The 23,349-nt window shown below is 58.7% G+C and overlaps 3 protein-coding genes across 5 annotated transcripts; 2 read left to right on the forward strand and 1 right to left on the reverse strand.

The window, feature by feature from the left end:
- The first annotated feature begins 1,071 nt into the window (after window positions 1–1,071).
- On the forward strand, window positions 1,072–7,093 carry MPL (MPL proto-oncogene, thrombopoietin receptor). Of its 2 annotated transcripts, none has more exons than XM_068405684.1 (12): window positions 1,072–1,422; window positions 3,529–3,658; window positions 4,008–4,183; window positions 4,405–4,670; window positions 4,747–4,903; window positions 5,071–5,200; window positions 5,526–5,698; window positions 5,808–5,950; window positions 6,105–6,264; window positions 6,437–6,524; window positions 6,645–6,732; window positions 6,822–7,093. In XM_068405684.1, the coding sequence occupies exons 1-12, from the start codon at window positions 1,170–1,172 to the stop codon at window positions 7,038–7,040; spliced, it is 1,983 nt and encodes a 660-aa protein (XP_068261785.1). In that variant the 5' UTR covers window positions 1,072–1,169; the 3' UTR covers window positions 7,041–7,093. The 2 variants fall into 2 exon arrangements, with proteins under 2 accessions (XP_068261785.1, XP_068261786.1); XM_068405685.1 differs by having other exon boundaries at window positions 3,547–3,658.
- Window positions 7,094–7,194: 101 nt separating this feature from the next.
- On the forward strand, window positions 7,195–12,809 carry CDC20 (cell division cycle 20). 2 transcript variants are annotated; one of them, XM_068406132.1, is made up of 11 exons: window positions 7,195–7,415; window positions 7,696–7,895; window positions 8,465–8,610; window positions 9,346–9,442; window positions 9,993–10,121; window positions 10,512–10,708; window positions 11,073–11,167; window positions 11,516–11,747; window positions 11,864–11,989; window positions 12,159–12,276; window positions 12,564–12,809. In XM_068406132.1, exons 2-11 carry the CDS (start codon window positions 7,700–7,702, stop codon window positions 12,740–12,742), a joined length of 1,515 nt encoding a protein of 504 aa, XP_068262233.1. In that variant the 5' UTR covers window positions 7,195–7,415; window positions 7,696–7,699; the 3' UTR covers window positions 12,743–12,809. The 2 variants fall into 2 exon arrangements, with proteins under 2 accessions (XP_068262233.1, XP_068262231.1); XM_068406130.1 differs by having other exon boundaries at window positions 7,195–7,357.
- Window positions 12,810–16,709: 3,900 nt separating this feature from the next.
- ELOVL1 (ELOVL fatty acid elongase 1) lies at window positions 16,710–20,559 on the reverse strand. Its single transcript, XM_068406322.1, has 7 exons — window positions 20,465–20,559; window positions 19,832–20,022; window positions 19,584–19,664; window positions 19,321–19,377; window positions 18,902–19,007; window positions 18,598–18,734; window positions 16,710–18,176 (listed from the first exon to the last, which is right to left on the reverse strand). The coding sequence occupies exons 1-7, from the start codon at window positions 20,508–20,510 to the stop codon at window positions 17,922–17,924; spliced, it is 873 nt and encodes a 290-aa protein (XP_068262423.1). The 5' UTR covers window positions 20,511–20,559; the 3' UTR covers window positions 16,710–17,921.
- Between the last annotated feature and the right edge of the window lie 2,790 nt (window positions 20,560–23,349).

The following is a 23,349-nucleotide window of genomic DNA, read 5'->3' on the forward strand; positions in this document are numbered from 1 at the left end:
ACAGCTGGTGGGCTTCATCTTCGCTGTCTTCAGCTTGCTAATGCCCTAGGCATGCCAGCCAGCTGCCCGTCTAGTTGTCTTCTGCAGTCCGTGGGAAGCCAGAGCCCATTATCCCATCCCAGGGTAGATGTGTTTGGCATTTGCTCTTCTGGGCAAGAGTTCTTTTTCCCCAGAAGGTGTTTCAACCCTGTCAATACCATTTTGATTTCCCATTCTGGCCTTCAGTGCTCTTTGGTGTCAAACCGCAGCCGTTAGTAAGCAGCCTCTCTGCCCCATCACCGAGGTCCCCAGTGAAACAGTGATGGGGACCGGCCCTCGCAGGCAGCCAGGCATGTGCCACTGCCCCTGCACCTCCTCTGCTGCCAGCCGGGAACGGCACCTGAGGAGTGTCACCAGCCCTGCTCAAACCAAGGGCTTTCTGCTTTTTGCCTCCCTGATGACAAAGCCCAGTAGCCGGGTGGAGAAGGAAGTGGGACTGGTTTGACAAAATTTGACTGTGACAAATTGGTGCTGGCTGTTCCCGTCTCCCCTCGGTGCCCCCGGTGCTGTCCCCAGCTGCTGCAGGGTGAGGAGACGCCAACCCGCCCTTGGTGCGGTGGGGACACATGTGCGAGCAGCCTCTCGCATCCTGGCTGGTGTTCCCCAGTGCTGTGCCCTGGCAGGGTGGGACACCCCTCTGGCCACCTGCACCGAGCGGCCGTGGTGGATTGGCACGAGGCTGAGCATGCCTGTGGGACCCCACCATGGCGCCCTGCTCCTGCACGGGCACCACCACCACCTGTGAGGGTCCTGCCAATGCCCCCCGTGACTGCAGCCCTCCTCCCGGCACAGCCACGGGGACAGTGCCACTGGGCCACGCAGAGCAGACCCGGTGCACACCGGTGCCAGGCAGCACAGGGTGGGATGGAGCCAGAGCAGCCGCCCCATGCCCCACGCTCCCCCATGCTCCTGCAGCCCCAACAGCCTGCCCTGCCCACCCTGCCTGCCCTATGTGGGGGGCTCCCCGGTTTCTCAGGGGTTGTTTTTCTTCCTCCTCCAGCCTCCCAGCGTGCCGGTAGCCACAAGGGCAGGACGTGCTGCCTATCTGATAGGAGCAGTCTCTCTTGGCACTGCGGCTGGCGGCGGAGGGGCCGCGGCATCGTGGTTTTGGGCACGGGGAAGTGCCGGTGATGGGGCGGGGGGAGCCTCCAGCCAGGCTTCCTGAGCTGCACAGCCGCCACTTCCCAGATAAAGGTATCGCCTGGAGGAGCCGCAGGAGTTCCCGGGGCGCTGGGAAGGGTCGAGCACGGCACGCGCGGCCCCGGCACACGGGGTGCAGGATGGCAGCCTGCCTGTGCCGGGGCTGGCTGTTCTCGCTGCTCCCTGCCGTCCTCCTCAGCCTCCACAGCCCACGGTTGGCCCGCGAGCCGGTGACATCCCAAGGTAGGTCCTTGGGGCCATTTTCTCCCCCAAAGGATGGGCCAGAGAGGAGCTGGCATGCCAGGCACGGGCAGCGAGCACGTACAGCAGCCAGAATCCACAGGGCTGGGGAGGGGGCATCCCAGGAGAGTGGGCAGGGGGTGTTCAAGGTGGGCAATGGAGCCCCCTTCTCACTCGTGGGACACCCTGGGGTGCCTGGAGAAAAGGGACATCCCCGCTCTCTGCGGGTAGGGCCTGGCTGCCCCCAGGCACCCCTTTGGGATGGCAGCCTGTGGCTCCCAGCCCCACGCAGGTGGCAGAGGGGCTCCCTGCTCATCAAAAGCTCTCAGAGTTACAGTGATGAGGGTCAGACCAAAATTCAAGCTAACATCTGATGGCAGGGCTCTGCACAGTGGGTAACGCTGTGGCACTGCCAGGCTGATCCCAGTGCTCCCGTGCCGGCCTCGCCATGATCTTACTGCCCCACCGAGCATCCTTGGCTCAGCCAGTAGCTGGCCCCAGCCTGGCTCGCTGTGCCTGGCAGAGCCGCTTCCCAGCTTTGCCCCGTTTCAGGCCTGTCCATGCTTTCTTTAGGCCCCTCCTTAGTCCTTTTTTCTATAATGCCATAAAAAGCATTAACTGAACAAAATCCTGTTGATCTCCTGCTCGTCTCTCCAGCCCCGCCCCAGGTCTCCGGCCATGGCAGGCTCAGAAGCGCGTTTTGAGTCACCCCCGTAGGGGCAGTGGGAGGAAGGATGGGGCTGGGCTCGTCCTCCCTCTGCCCACAGCCTCTGCGGCATTGTCGTGCCCCAAAGCCGCTGCTCAAGTGCAGCTGATGCAGCTGCAGAGCTGTGCAGCCGCTCTGCCTAGGAAACAGCCTGCACCCAGCAAAGATGCTCTGGTAACCCAAAGGGCCAGCGTGGCCTCCCACCGATGCCATGGGTCTCCGTGCCACCGGGCTGCTGGGACCTGGCCACTCCATCCCCTGCTGCTGGGAGCTGGGGAGGGTCACATAGCTGGGATGAGGTCTGGGGTGGGGGCAATGGGGTGCAAAAAGGGAAGAGCAGGTGGGGGGGCTATGGTCTGCAGAGAGGGGACGTGGGCTGGGGGAGGAAGGCAACACAGGGGTGGGAAAGGAGGAAGGGGGCTGGAGGGTCAGGGCAAGGGAAGGGACAGGGAGAGCAGAGGGCTCAGCTGGCAGTGCAGAGGGTGTGTAGCAGAGAACGGATGCACTCAGCACATGGAGCAGGGCCAGGCACTGGCGGGAGGCTTGTTGTGGAGTCCTGCAGCTGGGGGCAGCCCCTGGGGAAGGATGCACATCCCAGGAGGAAGAGGAGGAGGAGGAGGGCTGGAGCAGGTCCCCGGGCAGAGGCAGTGAGGGAGAAGGGAGTGCTGGAGCAATGCTGGGGGCAGCGAGGCCACCCCTGTGCTTCACACATCTGCATCTTGGGGCTGTCCCCTTTTCCCTGACAACGAGGACAGGCGTCCACACGCCAACAAAGCCACTGGTGCTTGGGATGGAGATCTTGCAGGGTGTGATGCTCCAGTTCATCCCAGTTCACACCTGCAATGACAAGGAGGGTAGCTTGCTAAGTGGGGCAGAGAAACCCACCGCCCCCCAAGCAGTCGCCCGGCTGGGGTGGGAGCATCCCCCCCTGCTCAGGACCACACGCCCCCACGCCAGCCCCGAGGCCTTCCCTCTCCCCGGGGCGCTGCTGCTCCTTATCTTGCTTCCGTGCGCCTTCCGGCGTGAGCAAGGCAGGGGTGCTCCCCCCGATCGCCAGGGCCAGGCCCCGAGCCCCACTCTGACCGCAGGGCTATTTTGGGATGTTTGTTTGTCCCAAAGGACCCTGCGTGCTGGGGAGGGGGGAGCAGTGGGGCTGGCCGGTGGGGAGCCGAGCTGCCAGCCAGGACCCAGTGCGAGCCAGCAGCTGGCACCTGTGCTGCATCCCGCCGGCCAAGCCAAGCTGGCCAAGGGCATCTGCGCCACATCCACATCCATGCTGCCCCGGGTGCCCACGCAGACTGGCCTCGGGGGTGAGCCGACCCGCGGGCATGCGGCGGGGGCACGCAGGTGGGGTAGGGATAGGCTTGTATCCAGGGGCTCCTTCATGCCCGCACTCCTCCCAGACGCTGCGCTGCTGGCAGGGGTGCCCGAGGACATCCTCTGCTTCTCCCGCTCCTTCGAGGACCTCACCTGCTTCTGGGATGAGGAGGAGGCAGCGAACGGGACATGCCACTTCTACTACTGGTACAGCAGGTAGGAGGTGGTGGGGACACAGCCCAGCCTCCCCTTTGCCCGCATAGAGAGCAGCAGGGTCAGGGTGCCGCAGCTCTCTGTGCCATTCCAGTGGCTCCCTGCTGCAAGGAGAGATGGTGGAGAGCCCACGGGAGCTAGGTAGCAGCCGCCACACACCCTGTGGCAGGGCTGGGACCGTGGCTGCCCCTCAGTGACATGGGGATGGTGCCCTGCAGTGGATGGGGGCACAGGGAAGGAGCTGGTGACACTGAGGTCTGGTCTCGGTGCTGTGCTCCAGGTCCCCTCTCCTCCAGCCTGGCCCCAGGCAGGAGGCATGGGGTGCTGCAGGACCCCGCTCTCCGTTCCTCAGGGACATGCCCACAGCGTGCAACATTTCCATGTGGCGCCACGGGGCCGGCAGGACACGGCACGTCTGTGTCTTCCCTGGCCAGGACGTGCGGCTCTTCACCCAGCTCCACCTCCGCGTCCTGGACGCCACCACCAACCAGACCAAGTACTGGCGGGAGCTCAGCGTGGACGCGGTGGGTGAGTCCCTCCCGCCAGGCAACACCCGTGCAACACCGGCACAGTCCCCGGACCTGGGTCCCCTGCCCTTCTGCCTGCCGCGGGGGCTGGCAGCACCCTGCGCCCTGCACACTGGGCATGAAGGCGGCCCCAGGGGGACTGCCGGGTGTCCCCTGGCAGGACCAGAGGATCCCACACAAGGGCTGCTGCAGGAGGGCAAACACCCGGCACATTCCCCACAGGTCTCATTGCCCCTCCTGTGAACATCACGGCCCGCTGGGCCGGGGCTGCGGGGCAGCTCTGTGTGTCGTGGCAGCCGCCACTCGCCGACTACCTGAACTTCTTCCTCTACGAGGTGCGGTGCTGCCCTGCCAGCTCCCCAGAGACGCCCTGCAGCACCGTGCTGGACCCCAGCGGGCAGCGCCCTGGGGACCCCTCCATCCAGCCAGCCACCAGCACCCACGCACCCACGGCCGGGGCAGCCGCAGCTTCCCCAGCAGCAGGGCAGGTACACAGAGGGGCCAGGGATGGGCAGGGGGATTCGGGGGCCGCAGCTGCTCCCCAGCCTGGCCCCTCTCCTGCAGGGGCTGGTCCAGGCCAACACCTGGGTGGTCCTCCGGGACCTGCGGCCAGGGGTGAGGTACCACATCCAGGTGCGCAGCAAGCCTGATGGCACCTCCATGGATGGCGTCTGGGGGCCCTGGTCGCAGGCAGTGGCTGCGGAGACACCCCGCTCCTCCGGTGAGCAGCCATCCCCACCGCCAGGGTGCTGGCTGGCATGGCGGGGAGGCACCTACATCTGGGGCTGCGAGGGGTGGGGGGTCCTGGTGTAGGCGAGGTGCAGCACCTCGGTTTTGGGGGGCTGGAGGTAAGCAGCCCCCTCCCTGCCCTGGCTCTTGCCTGCCCAGGAGACATCGGGCTGCGCTGCAGCACCCCTGACCTGCGGCACGTGCGCTGCGAGTGGAGCTGGGACCCTATAGAGCCCCTCAGCTCCCACCAGCTCTTCTACCGGGCACCCCCGAGTGGGGCCGGCACAAGGTAAGGGGCATGGCCGGGATGTGGCGCCCAGGCGGAGGGGCAGCACATCCCAGGGACCGCCAGCCCTGCTCTGTGTCCCACATCCCACGCTGTGCCACCTGGCTCTGTGCCCTGACCTACCACCACCGACCTCACACCTCCCCACCACTGCTCCTGGCCATGCTGCCCCTCTGACCAGGGGCAGCACTGGCTTTCCTGGGCAGGTGCCGGAGGAGCCAGGCAGCATTGGCCGCGGGGACGGGGTGGCCCCAGAGCAGGGCTGGCAGTGGGCGAGGGAAGTGGGGCCACCACAGCAGGGCTGACTGGCTCCCCGCTCCTCGCGCAGGGAAGATGCATGGCAGCAGTGCGAGGAGGCGAGTGTGGGGGCACAGGGCACCCACGCCTGCACCTTCCAGCCCAGGGCTGGCAGCGCCATCTCCGTCCTGGTGAACGTCACCCGGCCCCACGCACTGCCCATGCTTAGCTACTTCAAGGAGCCCTTCTGGCTGCACCAGGCCGGTGAGTCCCAGCACCACCACGGCCCCTGCCCTTACCCATTCCCGGCTGGCAGGGGACGCAGTGTCCCATGTCATGTTCCATGACAGTGACACGTCCCTGTCCCCAACAGTGCTCACAGATGCGCCGCAGCTCGTGCAGGCAACGGTGTCGCAGGGCCGGCTGAGCCTGCAGTGGCTGCCGCCCCTGGAGGTGCTGACGGAGCAGCTGGACTACCAGGTCCGCTACGCTGTGGAAAACAGCCATGACTGGAAGGTGAGGCATGGCCGGGGCTCCCAAGAGCAGCCCTGCCCACCTCCGCGGCCAGCACATGGCCCAGGTGGGGTCAGGCAGGACAGACCCACACCCCAGCGCTGCTCCTCAGCCGCCCCGCAGCAGCCATCATCTCCAGCTCGCCTCTGCCCTGCAGGTCCTGCAGGTCCCACGGGCAGCCAGGAGAGAAGTCCTGGACCTACGGCCAGGCGCCCGCTACCGTGCCCAGGTGCGGGCCCAGCCCAGCGGGCCGTGGTACCAGGGCAGCTGGAGCGCCTGGTCCAAACCTGTCGTGGTTGATGCCATGGCCGATGCGGGTAAGGGTCGGGGCAGGAGAAGTGACTATGTCTAGAGGAGCCACACGGTCGAGAGCAGGAGACCCAGGGTGCTGGAAATGCGATGGGGAGCAGAGGGTGACGGGGCTGTGAAGGGCTCCGTGGTGGCAGGTCTGGGGAGGGCTCAGGTCCCAGCGCCTCTCCTTCGACACAGGCTGGATCATCCCAAGCATTACGGTGGTGCCGCTGCTCTTCACAGCGGTGCTCCTGGGGCTGCGGTGCACCTTCCCCTCCCTCTACAGGTAAGGGCTGCGCCTGGGGCAGGCGGGGGGCTCCAGCACCAGGCCTGGGCACCCTGCCCAGGAGCGCCAGGGCACCCCGGGACTGGGCTTTGCCTTCGACGCCCCCTTCCCCTCTCCCAGCAACGTGAAGCAGAAGCTCTGGCCCCCCGTCCCCGACCTGCACCGCGCGCTGGGCAGCTTCCTCCGCGACAGCGGCAAGCACGGCCAGGTGAGCGGCCGGGGCCGGGCCCACCGCGCCCGAGCCCCCACGGGGCAGCTCCAAGGGCCGCCCCCACCGCGCCCCCTCTGTCTCCCCAGGCCAACGCCTTCTACAAGCAGCCGCCGGAGGAGGCCGTCCTGCCCTGCCTGCTGGAGGTGCTGCCCGGCCCGCGGGGGGAGGCGGGCGCACCGGCCCCGCCGCCGGAGCACGCCGCCGGCCGCCTGCCCAGCACCGACATCGCCAACCAGTCCTACCTGCTCATGAGCGGCTGGGAGCCGCGCGGGCCGCCCTGCGCCGCGCCCCCCGCCCCGACATAAACGAGACTCACACCCACCCGGCCGCCTCTCTCCTTCCCCCCCTCCCGGCTCCCCGGGCCCGGCGCCGCGGGGAAGCGGAGCGGAGCGGCGCGCGCCCCTCCCTGCCCGCTCCCCGCCACCCGCTAGCGGCACGCGCAGCCGCCCGGCGGGGACAGCCCCGCCCCGCCCAGTACCCAGCCAATCACGGCGCGGCGCACGCTGGTCGCCAGGGCAGCGCGCGGCGGTTGGGTTTGAAACGGCCAACGGGAGGAGCGGCCGTGAGGGGTTTAAATGATGCCGCGGCGCTGGGCGATGCGGGCGTCGGCCGCAAGGCGGAGGTGAGGGGCGGCCGGGTGGGCCGGGAGGAGCTTGGGGAACATGAGAGAGACACTGGTGGTGAGGGGGACCTCGAGGCGCGGCTTTGGGCGGGGGGGAGGTTGTGGTGAAGCGGCCCCTGGGGAGCGGTCGGGGATGGGGGGGTGCCCGGTGGTGGAGAGGGCGCTGAGGCGCGGCCTGGGGGCTGCCCGGTGGTGGAGAGGGCGCTGAGGCGCGGCCTGGGGGGTGCCCGGTGGTGGAGAGGGCTCTGAGGCGCGGCCTGGGGGGTGCCCGGCGGAGAAGGGCTGCAGCCCGGCCGGCGCCTCCTGCGCGAGGCTCGGCTGACGCCGTCCCCCCGCAGAGGCATGGCGCAGTTCGTGTTCGAGGCGGACCTGCACGGGCTGCTCAAGCTGGACACGCCGATCCCTAACGCGCCGCCCGCGCGGTGGCAGCGCAAGGCCAAGGAGAGCGGCGGCCCCGGGCGCAGCCCCGCCGGCATGTCGCCCATGAAGCCGGCCAATCGCTCGCACAGCTGCAGCAAGACGCCGTCCAGGACACCCGGTGAGCGGCGGCGTAGGTCGGGTGGGGGGAGAGCTGCCCGGGCTGTCTGCCTGCAGCCGCGGGGCCCGGGGCTCTGTGCCGGGTTGCCCTCGCCCGCCTGCGGGTCAGGCAGTGGGAGGTGGGTTACACGGTTGGGAGTCACCCACCTTCTCCTCCCCAGCATGAGGTTGGGCAGAGCTCTGTGCACTGGGGCTGGGTGAACTGCTGACCCCCCGGCTGAGCCTTGCTGACACAGCTGGGTGTTGGGACAAGTGTGGGTAGGACTGTCTGCTGGCAGCTTTACATGCTGTGACAGTATTTTTGCATCCTCCCCTTATCTGTGAGCTCTGGAATTGTTGCCCAAGACCCAAGGAGTTGTCTCCTGGCAGTCCCTAACCAGAGCTTAGTGCCATTATACAGGCAGGGCAGAAATGTGAGTTAGTTGTGACTGGATGTCATGAGTCCTGCTTGTCTGGAAGGTGTGATGGTGGTAGGTGTGATATGGAAGAGTGCTGGGTTTGCTGTCTCTTGAAAGCTCAAATATAGGCTGTTCAATAGCTGTAAAACAATATTTATGCATGTGAATGCAGGTAAATCTGGATCCAAAATCCAGAGCACCCCAACAAAGGCCGGGGGGGATCGCTACATTCCCAACCGAAGCGCTATGCAGATGGAGATGGCCAATTTCCTCCTAACCAAAGAGAATGACCCTGCTGAAGTATCCCCTACCAAGAAGGTGAGCATGTTGCTAGGTTGCAATTACTACAGTGATCACTACCAAACACCTAATCCTTCCTGCTCTTTTACAGAGAAGCAAACTGTAAGTTCTATCAAGTGGGCACAGGGGGCTGACAGCCCCAGCCATCACTGCTTCCAGCTCTGGGCTTCAGGAGCCTGGGATGAGATGGAAGCTCTAGAGCCTACGAACAGAATGGGTACACAGGAGCCTGAGCATAGCTGCTCTGTAGGGATGTTTCCCTAGGCACAGGGAAGAGCATAGAGCCTTACACCTCTGCTTCCACTCACTCTAGCCTGTGCCGCTTCTGATAGCAAAATTCAACTTCAGGCCAATGAGGCTTTAAAATACAGCAGGCTACAGAGTCACAAAGCTGTGAGCCTGTGCAGTGAAAACTGCTGGTGGTAGCTATTCTAGGACAATATGTACGTGGGGAGCTATTCTGGAATGTGTATGCTGTGTTCTGAAATTTGTTTATGAAGCATTTGGTCCCTTGTGGCTGTGGCTTTCCCCACTGGCAATGAGACACTGAATTTGCCACTCTTATGTATGAAAATGTGATCAGGACAGTGTGCCAGTGTCTGAGGAAAAACTGCTTTGAGCTGCCTGTCTGTAGCTGACTCCCACAGCATAGCTGTACACCTCCTGATTCTAGGAGAAAGGGGGCTTAGGTGTATGCTCTGCATGGGCTTTGTGTTTCAAATGCATCTCACTGAGGGTGGTTTGTCTCTGTAGGAGCAACAGAAAGCCTGGGCAGTGAATCTGAATGGCTTTGATATAGAAGAGGCAAAGATCCTCCGCCTCAGTGGAAAGCCACAGAACGCTCCAGAAGGTATGATAGAGGGTCTGTGTGAGTCGACTGGGCTGGAGAGATCTGGGCAGGGGAACAGCAACATAGAGGCCCTGTGTGTGGACATGGCAGAGATCAACTGGCTTCTTCTCAGAGCTCCTATGCATACTGGAGTCTCCCTCCTTACATTACTCGAGGCTGAGGGGCTGCATAACCGCTACAGCGCATTTATTTACAAAAGTTGAAATGACTGCCGGTTGTTCTCTTGTACTGCAGGTGGCAAACCTTCCTGAGGCCTGCAAAAGCTTCAGACTCTCTGCTGTGCACTTTGTAGCTGAACTGTCACTAAACATAACGGGATACAGAAAACCAAGGGCTTGTCAGTTAGACTTGTTCCTGTGAATGAGGGAATCGGAGCCCACCCTGGTTCAGCAGTTCATACTGTCAGTGATGTTAGCACACTGCGCTGTTCTGAGCCTCTCTCTTCTCTCAGGACTTCATTTTCACTGGAAAGGATTTCTAGTTGGGTGAGCAGCACTCAGCTGGGGAGAAACAGTAACTCAGGTTAACAAACCTGTTCTTCTGCACACAGGCTATCAGAATAACCTGAAAGTGCTCTACAGTCAGAAAGTGACACCTGGATCCAGCAAGAAGAATGGCAGATACATTCCCTCAATGCCAGACCGGATCCTGGATGCGCCAGAGATCCGCAATGACTATTGTAAGTAGGCTGCAATGTTGAGTGTTGAGCATTGAGATCATTATGCACTGCAGTGCAGTTCCTAGGATGGTGTTGTCTGAGGAACTGGAGCTCTAACTGGGCTGTTCCAGTATCTTATGCACCCAGGCTGGCACAGACTACCTCTGGAGTGTCCCTGTGTAGCCTTACAGGAACAGCGGTCCAGAGTGCTGTGTTGTAGGTGACTTGGATCAGACCTACCTGACCCCACCAGCTGGGCATGGTGACACCCAGAAGTCTGCCCCTTACCTGTATGTGTGTGTGTGCACACACACACCTGGTGCAGGCGGAAGATCTGGTATCAGCACTGGTGAAGGGCAGGGCTTTCTGAGTAAGTGCAGCGGTGACCTGCATTGCTCTTCCAAATTGTAGATCTGAATCTCATTGACTGGAGCACTCAGAACTTCCTGGCAGTGGCTCTGGACAACTCTGTCTATCTGTGGAATCACACCTCTGGAGAGATTATCCAGCTGCTGCAGATGGAGCATCCAGATGATTACGTTTCCTCTGTGTCATGGATTAAAGAAGGCAACTACCTTGCTGTTGGCACAAGTAATGCTGAGGTCCAGGTGAGTGCAGGAGTAAAACTAGAGGTGTTGTCTAGGGATTGCTGGAGCTGTGGGGCCTTGGGACAAAGGCTTGGCTAGCACAAAAAGGATGCAATGCACTCTGACTTGTCTTGACTGGTGTGGGGTGGAAATGTCCACATCCAGCAACGGCCAGTGACCAACTACAGCAGCAAGGGAGAGTTTAGTTTTGGGGTTTTCTGGCACCTGGAGTTACCTTCTGTTCTGTAGGCCTGAGATACAAGTTGATCTCTGCTCTCACACTGACAAGGTTGAATGCCAGAGCCTGTGCAGCGAGGTTCCCAGGGCAAAGACACAGGGCTGGGTTTCCTCATCCTCTGGAGAACTTATTGCTCTGCCTCTCTAGCTATGGGACATACAGCAGCAGAAACGTCTCCGGAATATGACCAGCCATTCTTCCCGTGTGGGGTCCCTCAGCTGGAACAGCTACATCCTCTCCAGGTAAAGCAGTGGGTGGGGGTGGGCAAAGGGCAGTGTCCAGCTGTTGCAGATTCCTATCCTAGATCTGTGAGCACTACAGGTCAGGGATGGCAGAGAGGGGTTTCTGTCCTGGCTTGGGATTCTTACTCAGCCTGTTCTGTTGGGGCTGTGGGCAGAAGGCCTCTCCTCTCTCGCCCTTTGTGCTGAAGTTGTGAAGCACTGCTGGGGCTGCTCTGCTCACGCACAGGCCAGCGATGCTGGTAACGCTGGTTGAAACCCAGTGGCAGGTATGGCAGTCTTGCAACAGCACAAAAATGGATTTTGGTGAAAATATGTGCCAGCCTGACCCTGCAAGCCTTCTCTCTGCAGTGGGGCACGGACTGGCCACATCCACCACCATGATGTCAGAGTGGCTGAGCATCACGTGGCCACACTGGCTGGCCACACGCAGGAGGTGTGTGGACTCAAGTGGTCTCTTGATGGCCGCTACCTCGCCAGTGGTGGCAATGACAACCTGGTGAACATCTGGCCATGCACCCAGGGTGACAGTGGAGACTTTGCTCCTCTACAGACCTTCACTCAGCACCAGGGTGCTGTCAAGGTGAGCAGAGGCCTGCTGTGGGTGAGGTGTGGGCACATGTCTCTGCAAGGCAGCCATGCAGCCCTGGCTGTGCACAGGTTGCTTCATGTGTCTTAGAATTAACCCTTTTATTTCAGGCTGTGGCGTGGTGTCCGTGGCAGTCAAATATTCTAGCCACTGGAGGTGGGACTAGTGACAGACATATCCGCATCTGGAATGTGTGTTCTGGCGCCTGCCTTAGTACTCTTGATACCCATTCCCAGGTGAGAAAAGAACATTGGCTTGGTGACACCACCTTTTGGCAGGACACCTCTACAGAGCTGCTGGCTCCTGAGGCCCAGAGGCCTGGGAAAGGAGGGAACCATGTTCATATCTGGGTGGTGAGCATCAGCACAAGCAGTTTGTCTTACCTGCATTACTACCTCTTCCCAGGTCTGTTCTATCCTGTGGTCAACAAACTACAAGGAGTTCATTTCAGGCCATGGCTTCGCACAGAATCAGCTGGTTATATGGAAGTATCCAACAATGGCCAAGGTCACTGAGCTGCGAGGTAGGCTGGGTCCTTTGCCTTGGGAAGGGAGGGCCTGCTGGAAGCTGAAGGCAGATTTAATCCTTGGTTTGAGCAAACTGGTGGCCTAGCCTGGAGCATCACTGATGTAGAATGGTGTCTAGGGACATGCTACTGAGGGAGGCACTCCTGTGCGCTGCTGAAGAAATGCATGCTGCCACAGCATGGTGTGGAAACAGCTATGCAAGCTCGTGGGGCTCATGGGGCATATGGGAGAAACTTGACCATTGCAGGGTGATCAGCCCAGCCCTCACTGCACACCTCCTCAGGTCACACTGCCAGAGTCTTGAACCTGACGATGAGCCCTGATGGTGCAACTGTGGCCTCAGCAGCTGCTGATGAAACGCTGCGGCTCTGGCGCTGTTTTGAGATGGACCCCATAAAGAAGAAGGAGAAAGAGAAGGCAAACAGTGCCAAAAGCAGCATCGTTCTCCAGGGCATCCGCTGAGTGCCCAGGGCTGTTGTGGGGAGGGGGGGAATCTGGCTTATGCACTGTACAGTATTTTAAATGTTAATAAATTGCTTTTGTTTGACTGTTGTATGGAGTTTGATGGAAGGCAAGGCCCTGGCTTACAGAACTAAGCCACTACTCCCTGAGGTGTGGGATCTGGGCAAGGGGTGGAGCTCTTGTTCTTTAGGGCCAGTTTGCAGGCAGCCTGAGCCTAGCACAGCCCTGAACTCCTGGGAGGAGGAGGATGGTGTGCAAGGGCTCTACTGCTGCTTCTGTCCCAGCTAAGGCAGGGGTGTCACCTGCCACATCTTAATGCTGACCACAAGTGCAGCTCCCTTGGGGCAAGCTGTAGCACTGAAAGACCCTACTGCTTGCAACACTAAGAAAGCAGCTGTTGAGCCTGTGTCTGGAGAAGTCCCCACGTGGCCCCTCCTCCAGCAAAGCTCTACTAGGAAAACCCTGCCTTCTTTGTACCTCTTAACTTTCTCAAACACAAATCAGGATCGTGGTTCTGGTGTCCTGGCTCTGGTAAGAGAAAGGAAAGCGTTGGGGGACACAGAGGGCCTCTATAGCAATGTCTGTGCTCTTGGGTTTCTTTTAGAATAAAGGCTTAGAGCCTGGGTGCCTTCCTAGCCCTCTATCCCTGATCAGAGCGTGTCAAAACTGACCCTTCCCGGGGCTCCATCCCTGCAGTGGGGCTAGGAGGAAGTATCCCTGACTTGCATCAGTTTCTACAGTGCTGTGAACCCGCTCTAAACTGCCCAGCTGCTGCCTGTTTTGGTGCCAGCTGGGGTGGGGAGGAGCAAGGCTCAATTGAAAGCACAGTATGTCTGTGGCCCCAGCTTCAGCTGTGTCCTGCCTCTGGCCAGGTGGCCCTTACTGTGCCTCTGCAGGCAACTACCAGCAGTGACCACCCATGCCAGAGCAGTCTGGGGGCTTGTCCTTGCAGTCTGAGCTGTGGTGTCACCTGCACACAGCAGTCAGTCTTGTTCTGCTACACGCAGCCTCTGTGCTGCAGCCAACACTGCCTGCTCTTACGCTGCTAGGGTAGAAGAGCTATTTTTGCAGTGAGTTTAGTACTGAATTTAGGAGCCAAAAGCTACGGGAAAAAAAAGGGGGGGCAGGGGCTGGAAACATAGAGCAACAGCTGTAATCACCCCAACGGCCAGAAAGGGGCTGGCAATGGCACGAAGCCTGACACAAAACAAAAGGTTAGTTTACATTGCCACAGCCAGCTTAGAGACATGCAGGAGACTCCCAAAGCACCATCAACGGTGCACAGCCCTTAGTCATATATTCCTCCCGCAGCCCTGATCCCTGTCCCCCCTCCTGCTGAGGGGAAGCCCTGGCGCCAAGCTGAGGCTGCACTCAGAAGCAGGCAGCAGGGCACAGCTGACATTTGCTAGAACTCCATTCCCCAGCACTTAAGACAATGCATTTTTTTTTCCAGGCTGAGTTGTGCTGGTTCAACTTGTGGGGAATATATCTGAGCCTTTACCCAAGCAAGAGCCAGCAGGGCCACAGCTGCCACGCTGTTCTGCATGCTGGAGCCATGGTGTCTGAGGTTGTAGGGCTGCACCAGACCCATCCAGCCTGTCCTTCAGCTGCACCAGCGCAGCCAGGGGCTGCCGGGGACACTGCACAGCTGATTAGCACCTTGGCCTGTGCAAAGCAGCTCAACAAAGCCTGTGCCTCCCATCAGCCTGTGATTAGCTCAGGGTGGATTATTATTATTAACAGTTTTCACCTTCCTCTTAGCACAGTACCACGCTATACCTGGTACCAGGCTCCTGCTCTGCCTCCTGAGCTTTAAGCCAGCTGGAGCCTTCAGAGGTGGGCAGTGTTGGCACCAACTTGTGCTGGGCCAAGGCCAGCCAGTGTGCACCCCGCAGCCACCACAGCAGCCCCACACCTACTGCTGAGATGGGGGGGCACAGTCTCAAAAAAGCAGCTTGCAGCAGCTGAGCCCAGCACCCTCCCCGGGGGGCAGTTGGTGCACCCCCCTTTAGCCACCTGGGGAAGAGCAGGGGAGGTCCAGGGAAGAAGAGGCTGCTCTCCTTCCTCTTCAGAAGCAAATCCTAGGGCAGCAGCTGGATCTAATGGGGAAGGGGGCAGGAACCCACACACAAGGTTTGGCTGTGGTGGTAGAAGCCCCGCCCCACACCCCTGCAGCTTAATGCTAGGACTTAGCACAGACTTGCTCTGCAGCCCCACAGCAGATTAAGGCTTCCAGTGGTTCCTGACCCTGGAAGGAAGGCTTTACATGCCTGAAAGCTGGTGTAGTTTCTTCATTCCCATGTAATAGCACTTTATCTTTCTCAGACAGAGCCTGTCTTGCCTCTCTCCTGCACACACCCCCCCCCTAGCCTGTGCATTATACACCCCTTGAAAGTCCTCTGAGCATTACTGGAAGGTGATGATATTGCAGCATCTTCCTTTGGCCCTATACTGGTCCTACACCCCTGGAAAGAGGAGGAGCAAAGGAAGGAGCTGGGCGCTGACCCAGCAGGCCCAGGAAACACTGCCATATAAGGTGTGAATTCAGCTTGGAGCAGAAGCCTGGACTGACCATGACAGGGTATAAATTACCAGCCCCTGGAAAGATGACAGCTAACAGGAACAATTGGAGGAAGGGAGAGCACAGCACACGTAGGGAACAGGCCATTTTAAAATACCAAGCGTAAGTAGTTTAAAGTATTGTTACTATTTTGGGCAAAAGCAAAGACAGTCCTGCCTTTACCAAGAGCCAGCGGGGGGGAGAAGAAGGAGGCTAGATGGGAAAAGCTCCATCTCAGCTGGTCTGTCACCTGCAGCTCCTGAAGTGGTGACTTCTGAGCACTGAATTAATGTTATACACTGCAGCAGGAACCAGCGCAAGCTCTCCTGCCAGTCCTTGCCCACAGAGAAGCAGCAAGAACTGGGAGAACACTACACAGTGCAGCAGCCAGATCCCGTTTTAAGGCTTCATACATACAAGTGCACTGAGCCTTGTAAAACAGGGTGATGCCCACATATTGATCACTCCAGTTCAGCTCACTCACTTCAGGAGGTTTTCCCGCTTTTCAGAGCATGGTCTTGAGGTGTACAGCAGCTCAGGTAGGATCAGCAGAGCTTTCCCTCACACCAAGCCCTGCTCTAGGGCTTTGGCTGGACATGCACTAAAGCCATCCCACACCCCAACCAAGCCTACAGTGAAACTCAGCTTCTGGAGGCCAGCTGGTCTAATGCGCTCACAGCCCAGCCAGCAACCCACCCCTCTTCCCAGGCTTGAGTCAGCACCTAGGCCAGCCTCGCTGCTCAGGAGGGCCCCGGTCACAAGGTGCTGGGGAAGGCAGCACTGCACCACAACAGCACTGAAGGGAGGCCAGACTGCCTCAGGTGGGAGAGAGGGCAGAGCCCAGCCAGGAGGATGCACTGCTGAAGCAAGAGCAAGGCAGCAGCAACATAAGCCTCCCTCTGACCAGCTGCATCTGTGTTCTGCACAGACCCACGCTGCAGGGGCACTCACACATGGCAGCAGCTTCGGCTTCAGTACATGCCAGATGCAACAGACTGCTGTTTCCCCATCACCTGGGTTTCCAGCATCTCTAGTCCCTGCTCTGCCACGCCTCAGCTCCCCAGGATTTCTGAAAAGCAGCAGCAGCTCCTCCTGGTCAGCTGGCCCAGGTCCCAGCCCACACCCATGCTCCACCCCAGACATTCTTTCACAGGGCAGAACCACTTTCACAAGAGGGGCCTTGACACATTTCCTGCCCTGAACACTGCTCTACCAAAGCACTTGGAAACAATCTACCATCTGCTCCATCAGCACACTGCTATCGCCCTCTCCCCCTAATGCACAGATCTGCTACACCAGCTGCTTCTCCCAGCCCTGCCTCCACCCACACTGGGCAGGACCACACACCTGGAACAGCTTCTGAGCACAGTAAGCCAGGAAAAACAAGAGGGCAGAGACATCTCTCCTTCTGTTTGTTTATTTGTGATAGAAGAGCAGCCCAATCTGACAGGGCCAGGCTCCTTCACCTCATCCTCAAGGCCACCAGCATGGTTTTGGTTACAGCCAGAGCAGGTGATGGGCACCAGGCCCAGGAGAGCTGCTGCATTGCCCTGCTGTAGGGCAGAGTACACCTTCACCCAAGCCCAGCCAGACCCACAGAGGCAAGAGGTGCTCACTGTTACACCACAGCAGGGCACAATACAACCATCCTCTGCTGTGCTCATGCTGGGCCAGAGCAGGGCTGGTCCCAAGCAGGAGAGCCCAGGAGCTGATTCTAGGGGCAATTATTGCTCAAGTCTTGAGTTTGCAGGAATGGAAGTGGTCCAAGGCAAGGCTGAGCTTGGCCTCCCTCACTCTGGAGCAAGCCACCAGCTGCCACAGAGGACCAGGTAAGTGTGGCTAAAGCACACTCTGAGCACCCAGCCCAGGCACAGAAAGGCAAGGCAACCTGGGCTTATTGTGAGGGGGAGGCATTTCAGGCTGTCACAACCCCGGCTATGTACTAGGCACAGGGCATATGTACTGTACTGGGCAGACTGGCAGGTCTGGGCCCTCGAGTCCCATCCGCACTGCCCCTACATTCTCCACAGCCACACCTGAGCACGTATACAGCAGGGCAGGACCCCCCACCTGGGCACATAGGGACCAGAAGAGACATGCAGCACTGTGGCACGGAACAAGGTGGCATAAGGCATGGTAGATCAGGAGCACTCACGCTTGAGCTGGCAGCAGCAAGCAACCAGGGACAAGTCTGCTCATCCACACAGGCTCTGATGAGACAGGGAAGAGGAGAGGGCACCAGGATAGGGACCGGTCTCTTCTTTTGGTCCTACTCAGAAGGAAGTGGCCCCCAGGCTGAAGGGCCAGATGTAGGCACTTGGGGGAAGTTCCTTTGGAAACACTGGAATGGGACTGCAGCCCCACAGCTGTGATGCAGGCAGCTGCCTCTCTGCTCAGCAACACTGAGAAACAGCACAAGCCCTCCCAGGAGCAGGAGAAGTTGCCCATGGCTGCTCAGAGCAGAGGGGCCGGGCATGCAGACAGAGGACAGCAGGGCTGGGCACAGGGGTACAACAGTCTGTAGGCACTTGACTTGGCTAGTGGCACCCAGGAGCAGGGGAACAGGTCCCAGCTGCCTCTGCCCTGGGGCTCTCATTGGCTCTGGGAGGGCCTTGCCCTCTAGTTGGCTTTGACCTTGCTGTTGGTGACAGTGCCATTCTCATGGATGCTGCTACCGTTGTGCTGGGCTGCTTGCTGAGCCACCCTGGGCAACCGTTTGCCCTTGGTGTAGGACTGGTACCAAAAGTTGGAGAAGAGGATGAAGAAGATGGTCCCATAAATCCAGATGAGGTGGATAAAGATGGGGAACTGGTACTGGCAGCTGGGCATGAAGTAATACTGGGAGATGTGGACGGAAACAATCACAAACTGTGCCTGCAAGCAAGTCAGAGCAGGGACAAGTTATTCACAGGAGCAGAGTCAGGGATCCCACTGAAGACCTTCTTTCTAAATGAAACTAATAGGCTCCTTTCCCACTCTGAAGTGGAGGTCCTTATGGTGATGTGCAGTCAGCAGCAGCTGGAAGAGGCAGGCACAAGCCTCAAGGCAGCGTGTGCCTCTCACCCTCCCAACATGGCTGCAGCCCAGGGGCAGCAGGCTGAGCAGCACTCATGCCCTAACCAGGCTGTTAGGGCTATCAGAGGCACACAGTGGGCCAGAGCTGCTAGAAACTGAGTGAGAGTCTGCAGAAGAGACAGCTACAGCTGCTGGCTGCACCTTTCACAGGTAAAAGGGCTGGCCTGCCCCTCACATCAGAGGCTGAGGGCACACACTCTGCTCCACAGCACAGACTCACAAGCTGGATGGCCGTGATGTGCTTCTTCCACCACAGGTACTTCTGAAAGGCAGGTCCCGCTGCTGAGAGCCCATAGTAGAAGTACATGACAACATGCACCATGGAATTGATCATGGCATGGAATGAGCCCATTCCCCCTGTTAAGACATATTTTCATTAGCATAAGTCAATCCTCCACAGCAGTTAGTGCTACAAGGAGCTCCTAGGAGCCCAGCAGGGCCAAAAAAAAAAAAAACCTTCTCAGCATGCTGGGGCTAACCCCACCCTTTCCCCAAGCTGTGCACCCAGACAGTTTCCATCTTACCTGGACCAAACCTTGCTCCCCACCACCAGCTCCAAGGCAGAACAGAGTGGTGGAAGAGGTGCAGGAATGTGACCTGTTCATTCTTCTTCCGCAGAACAAAGATCACCTGCAATGAGAGCCCAACAGCATCAAGGACCTGCAGCCCTAGGAGCAGCTGGAACAGGCTGGGCCACTAATTCACAGTGTCTGATCTCAGTGACGCTTCCCCCTGTCTCCAAGCTCACTGCCACCACACATTAGGTCACCCCACAGCTTCCAGAGCTATAACATGCCAAGAGTGGCCTCCTTGGCAGTGATGTCAGACAGAATCACTGCCAGGTCAGGCTGGAAGAGCTGAAGAAAGCACCTACCCCAAGTACACTGGGCCCCAGCTCCCTGCCCAGCAAGTAGTGACAAGGCCTCCTCAGTAACTCACTCACCGTGTCCGTCAGTTCAATGAACTTGGAGAAGACAAAGAGCCAAGCAACACTGACCATCTGTAACAGAACAGGTTAACATTAGAGACCCACCTCAGCCTGAACATGCCCAGTGACCAAGGTCTCCATACAGTAACCCTGGGGTGAAACCAAGAACCAGGGACTGTTAAGTCCTCTGCCTCAAGAGAGGCAGGTAGCTCTGACCTTGCTGTCCAAACACAACTGCTAAAGGCCATCCTTACTTATTGAGAGGGACGAGAACTCACCCTGAGGGCCTTGGGGTCCTGCGAGAAGTCCACAGGGTCACATCGCCAGGTGTACCCAGTAAGCCACCCTGCCATCAGGAACTGGAACAAGAGCATCACCAGGGTGAGACCCAACACATCACCCACTGCACTTCCCAAGCCCTGCACAGAAGGGCAGGGAATACCTTGAAAAAGGGCTCCCAATCACGCACACAGCCTGCAGGGACTGCTTTATACATGCCACACAAAGCCTACTGCCAACAACTCACCTCATAGACTATGTAAAGTGAGAGTCCCACCAGAAAGAAGTTGTATAGCACCATGAACTTCTTCAGGTTTAAAGGCTTCCTGTTGGCCATTAGCCGGGGACCCAAGGATAGTACAAAGTAGACATATGCCAGAAGGATGCCCATTACAAGAAACGGGGACTGCATCAGTGGATAATCAGCGATGCGGGGGTCTGCAGAGAGAGCCACGGTGCAGGGCAGTTAGCATCCTCACCCCAGTCTGCTGCCAGCAATGCTACTGCCAGAGTGCAGGCAAGGACATAGCAATCCTGTTCTCCTAGGACAGGAGTGCAGGTCGGGGGGCAGTCTGGGAGCAGAGGCTGGTGAAGCCAGGCAAACTCAGTAAGGTACAGCCTGAAGCCCCACTGCAGGGCAGCCTGGAGACCCTCTGCCCAGGAGGGCACAAGTGCCCCAAAGGGGCCTGCACAGGCACTGAGGCAACCAACCTCATAACAGGCAGCCCCCAAAAAAACCCCAGAGCTGCATCTACATCAGGGCAGAGGCAGGATGCAGCTAGATCCAGACTGCTTCAGGGATGACAGACCACCCTGCTGTGCCTGTGGCAGAGGCAGGTAGTGCCACCTGCCCTACAGCTGGGCAGAGCCAAACACTCACCTGCTTTCTTCATGAAGTCCTGATATATGGTCACAATCCCCTCCATGGTGGTGGCAGTATCTCTGTGGAGAGGAAGGGCAGATCAGGCAGCTGTTTTCACAGGAGGGCAGCCTGCAGAGCACAGCCCTGCAGATCAGCAGATTTCAGGCACAGCTTCAGAGGTACAGTCACATGTATCTGGCCAGCATTGCTCTCAGCTGATCACACACCATCATCCACAACTCCAGTTGAGCCATACACTGCTCACTTCTCACTAAGCCTGTCCCTGTCCCCCCAGCTCTGCTGAGAACCCCACCATCCACCACCAGCAGTCCTTCCAAGGCAGGATCCTAACATTTCAAGCCAGCTAGGAAAGCTTCCAACCTCTGCACCATATGTCCAGCCCCTTAGTCTTGCTCCTGCTGTACAGGCTCCAACATTATTTTAGTAGTGGTTTAGCAGCAGACTTGACAGTGCTAGATGAATGGTTGGACTTGATGACCTTAGAGGTCTTGTCCAACCAAAACAATTCTATGATTATCACCCACAACCACCATGATGTTGCCATCGACCTTGCCAGCCATACCCACCCAGCACACTGGTCTGCCTGACCATGGTGCAAGGTCTTCAAGAGAGATGCAGAGCTCACCCACACTCTCCACAGAGCAGTGCCTTTATGATCAGCTTTGGGCTCCTGCCCACTGATCCCCACCAGAGAAGCAACACAGCATCACTGGCAGACCCACTGCATGAGGAAAGAAAGCCATCAGTTCAGAAACAGACACCAGTTTCTGATCTCAGGGTTCCTGGTTTCACATCCTTGCACAAAACCCTCCTTGACAAGAGCTACCACCCCACAACCCAGCACCTCATAGGCTTGGTGCATCCTGCTTGGCAATGACATTTCCACTACTCTTCCAAAGAAGGGACAGTATCCCCAGTTAGGGGAGAAAGATGCAGGAGAGGACTGGCACTCCCCACACTCACTCAGCCTCACTATGAGCATACACCAGGCAGCAAACCAGACAGATGCTCTCCAGAAGACCAGAAAGGGCTCAGGCTCTTGCTGCTGCAGGCAAGTTTGAAACACCCTCACCCAGCTCCCTGTGCTTCCCAACCTCTCCCCAGCCTACAGGACACCAACGCAGCAGGAAGGGAGGCAGAGCACAGGCCCAGCTGCACTTGACTCACCCACCTGCGAGGGATGCATTCCCCACAGCTGCTACCAGACTCTCCACCTACCCCTTCCTCCAGGGAGGTGCACAGGAATCACTACCCACACACAGGCCTGGGGAAATGGGTCCCCAGCCCAGTCTCCCCAGGAGTTTTATTGCTGCCACCACCAGGAAGCACACAGCCTCTCCCAGACCAGCAGCCCAGAGGCTGAAACCAGAGTAACCTTCTTCCCACTAAAGTCCCAGCTGGGAGTATCCAGCAGCCACTGCCACCTCAAGCCCTCACCAGCCAGCACCAGCATTTCTCCTTCAGCTTTGCTGCAAGAGGAAGAGCTCAGCGAAGTGCTCTTTGCTCTAGCTGGGACCCAGGCAGGACAGCAGCAGACACCACCCGTGCCGTGCTACCAAGCACATAGATGACACTTCACTGGCAGCAATCTTCACAGGGGCCTGGCACACACGGTTCTGGCTCACCATTCTCTGCAAATCACTTTAGTGCAGCAACAGTGCTGGCTCTGTGCCTGCCCGAACATACCCTCTGTGCTCCCCCAAACCAGGGAGCACCACCCAACCTCTCTGCAAGAGCACTGGGGTGGAACAGGTCTCCCCCTTCACCCCCACCCCCCAAAGTACCCACTCCTCCAAGCAAGGCTCCAGAGCGACCTATACAGCACACACTCCAGGGACAGAGCCCGAGAAATTTTGCTGTGCTTCAGAAAGCACAGAAGGTGGTTCCTCACACCACCTGGGAGGCAGCTGCTGCAACAGGGCAAAGCCCACTCAGGACTGATCCCCACACCTCAGAGGCACAAGCAGCAGAACAGATGCTCACCTTCCCAACCCAAGCTTAAGGGGTTTAATAGCAAGTAACACTCACTTCTAGTATCACCGTGATACAAGTAATATTTAAGGTCCTGGACACTGTCAAGATTATCCACTCTTCACATGCAGCAGAGGCCAGAAAAGCGTAGCAGGAACTACAGCATCCTTGAGAGCCACTGAAGGCTCCAGCTGGGGGGAATGCAGTAAGTACAAGTCCTGAAAGCTGCTGAGCTTTATGTTGCTTTAATAGCTAAGAGCGAGCTCCAAACTTGTCTGTCTAGTTTCAGCTTTCAGCCACTACATCCAGCTACACCTTTATTTGCTAGATTGAGGAGCCCTCAAGAGTTAGTTCCCAGCACAGGTACCCGACTATTCAAGCTCTGTGTTTACCTAATCAAGCTGAATGAGTCAGCCTTACTACAGGTCCAGGGCACAGACAGAACTCCTGCGGAACGCTTGCCTATTGTGGGCAGACTAGGATGAGAAGATAGTATCAGTCACCCACTCAGAGCTACATCTCACACTGCAGGGAAACACTTGAGCTCAGGCACTACAGATTACTTTGCTGACCCCAACGCCAGCAAGGCTCCAGCACCACTGGTCAACTAGGACCCCAGCTCAAAACAATGTGGGGTCCCAGGACACTGGGGACTCAGGTGAGAAGACTCACACTGCAGCTTTGCCCTGACAGACCTGCTGAAGGCCGCACAGAGCACACAGCAGACATGGTTGTCCTGGCAGTAGCCCTGAACCCAGACAACTATCCCCCCAAACAGTGGGAGAAGCCCACTTCAACCCAGCACTAGCACAGAAGTCCCCACTACTGTGAACAGCAACAAGTCCCTCCTACTGCTGCGTCTTGTGATGAAGCACCTCCAGCACTCCTACAGCCATATACAAGCCACAGGG

This window comes from Nyctibius grandis, chromosome 8, assembly GCF_013368605.1.
Source record: "Nyctibius grandis isolate bNycGra1 chromosome 8, bNycGra1.pri, whole genome shotgun sequence".
Taxonomy (NCBI): domain Eukaryota; kingdom Metazoa; phylum Chordata; class Aves; order Nyctibiiformes; family Nyctibiidae; genus Nyctibius; species Nyctibius grandis.

Coding starts and splice junctions, on each gene's coding strand:
- MPL (XM_068405684.1), top strand. CDS start 1,170: ATGGGGCGGGGGGAGCCTCCAGCCAGGCTTCCTGAGCTGCACAGCCGC. Junction 1,423..3,528: donor CGAGCCGGTGACATCCCAAG/GTAGGTCCTTGG, acceptor CACTCCTCCCAG/ACGCTGCGCTGCTGGCAGGG. Junction 6,733..6,821: donor ACAGCGGCAAGCACGGCCAG/GTGAGCGGCCGG, acceptor CTGTCTCCCCAG/GCCAACGCCTTCTACAAGCA.
- CDC20 (XM_068406130.1), top strand. CDS start 7,311: ATGATGCCGCGGCGCTGGGCGATGCGGGCGTCGGCCGCAAGGCGGAG. Junction 10,709..11,072: donor CAAGTAATGCTGAGGTCCAG/GTGAGTGCAGGA, acceptor CTGCCTCTCTAG/CTATGGGACATACAGCAGCA. Junction 11,168..11,515: donor AACAGCTACATCCTCTCCAG/GTAAAGCAGTGG, acceptor TTCTCTCTGCAG/TGGGGCACGGACTGGCCACA.
- ELOVL1 (XM_068406322.1), bottom strand. CDS start 20,510: ATGGAGGGGATTGTGACCATATATCAGGACTTCATGAAGAAAGCAG. Junction 19,008..19,320: donor TCATTGAACTGACGGACACG/GTGAGTGAGTTA, acceptor CTCTCATTGCAG/GTGATCTTTGTTCTGCGGAA. Junction 18,177..18,597: donor ACATCACGGCCATCCAGCTT/GTGAGTCTGTGC, acceptor ACTTGCTTGCAG/GCACAGTTTGTGATTGTTTC.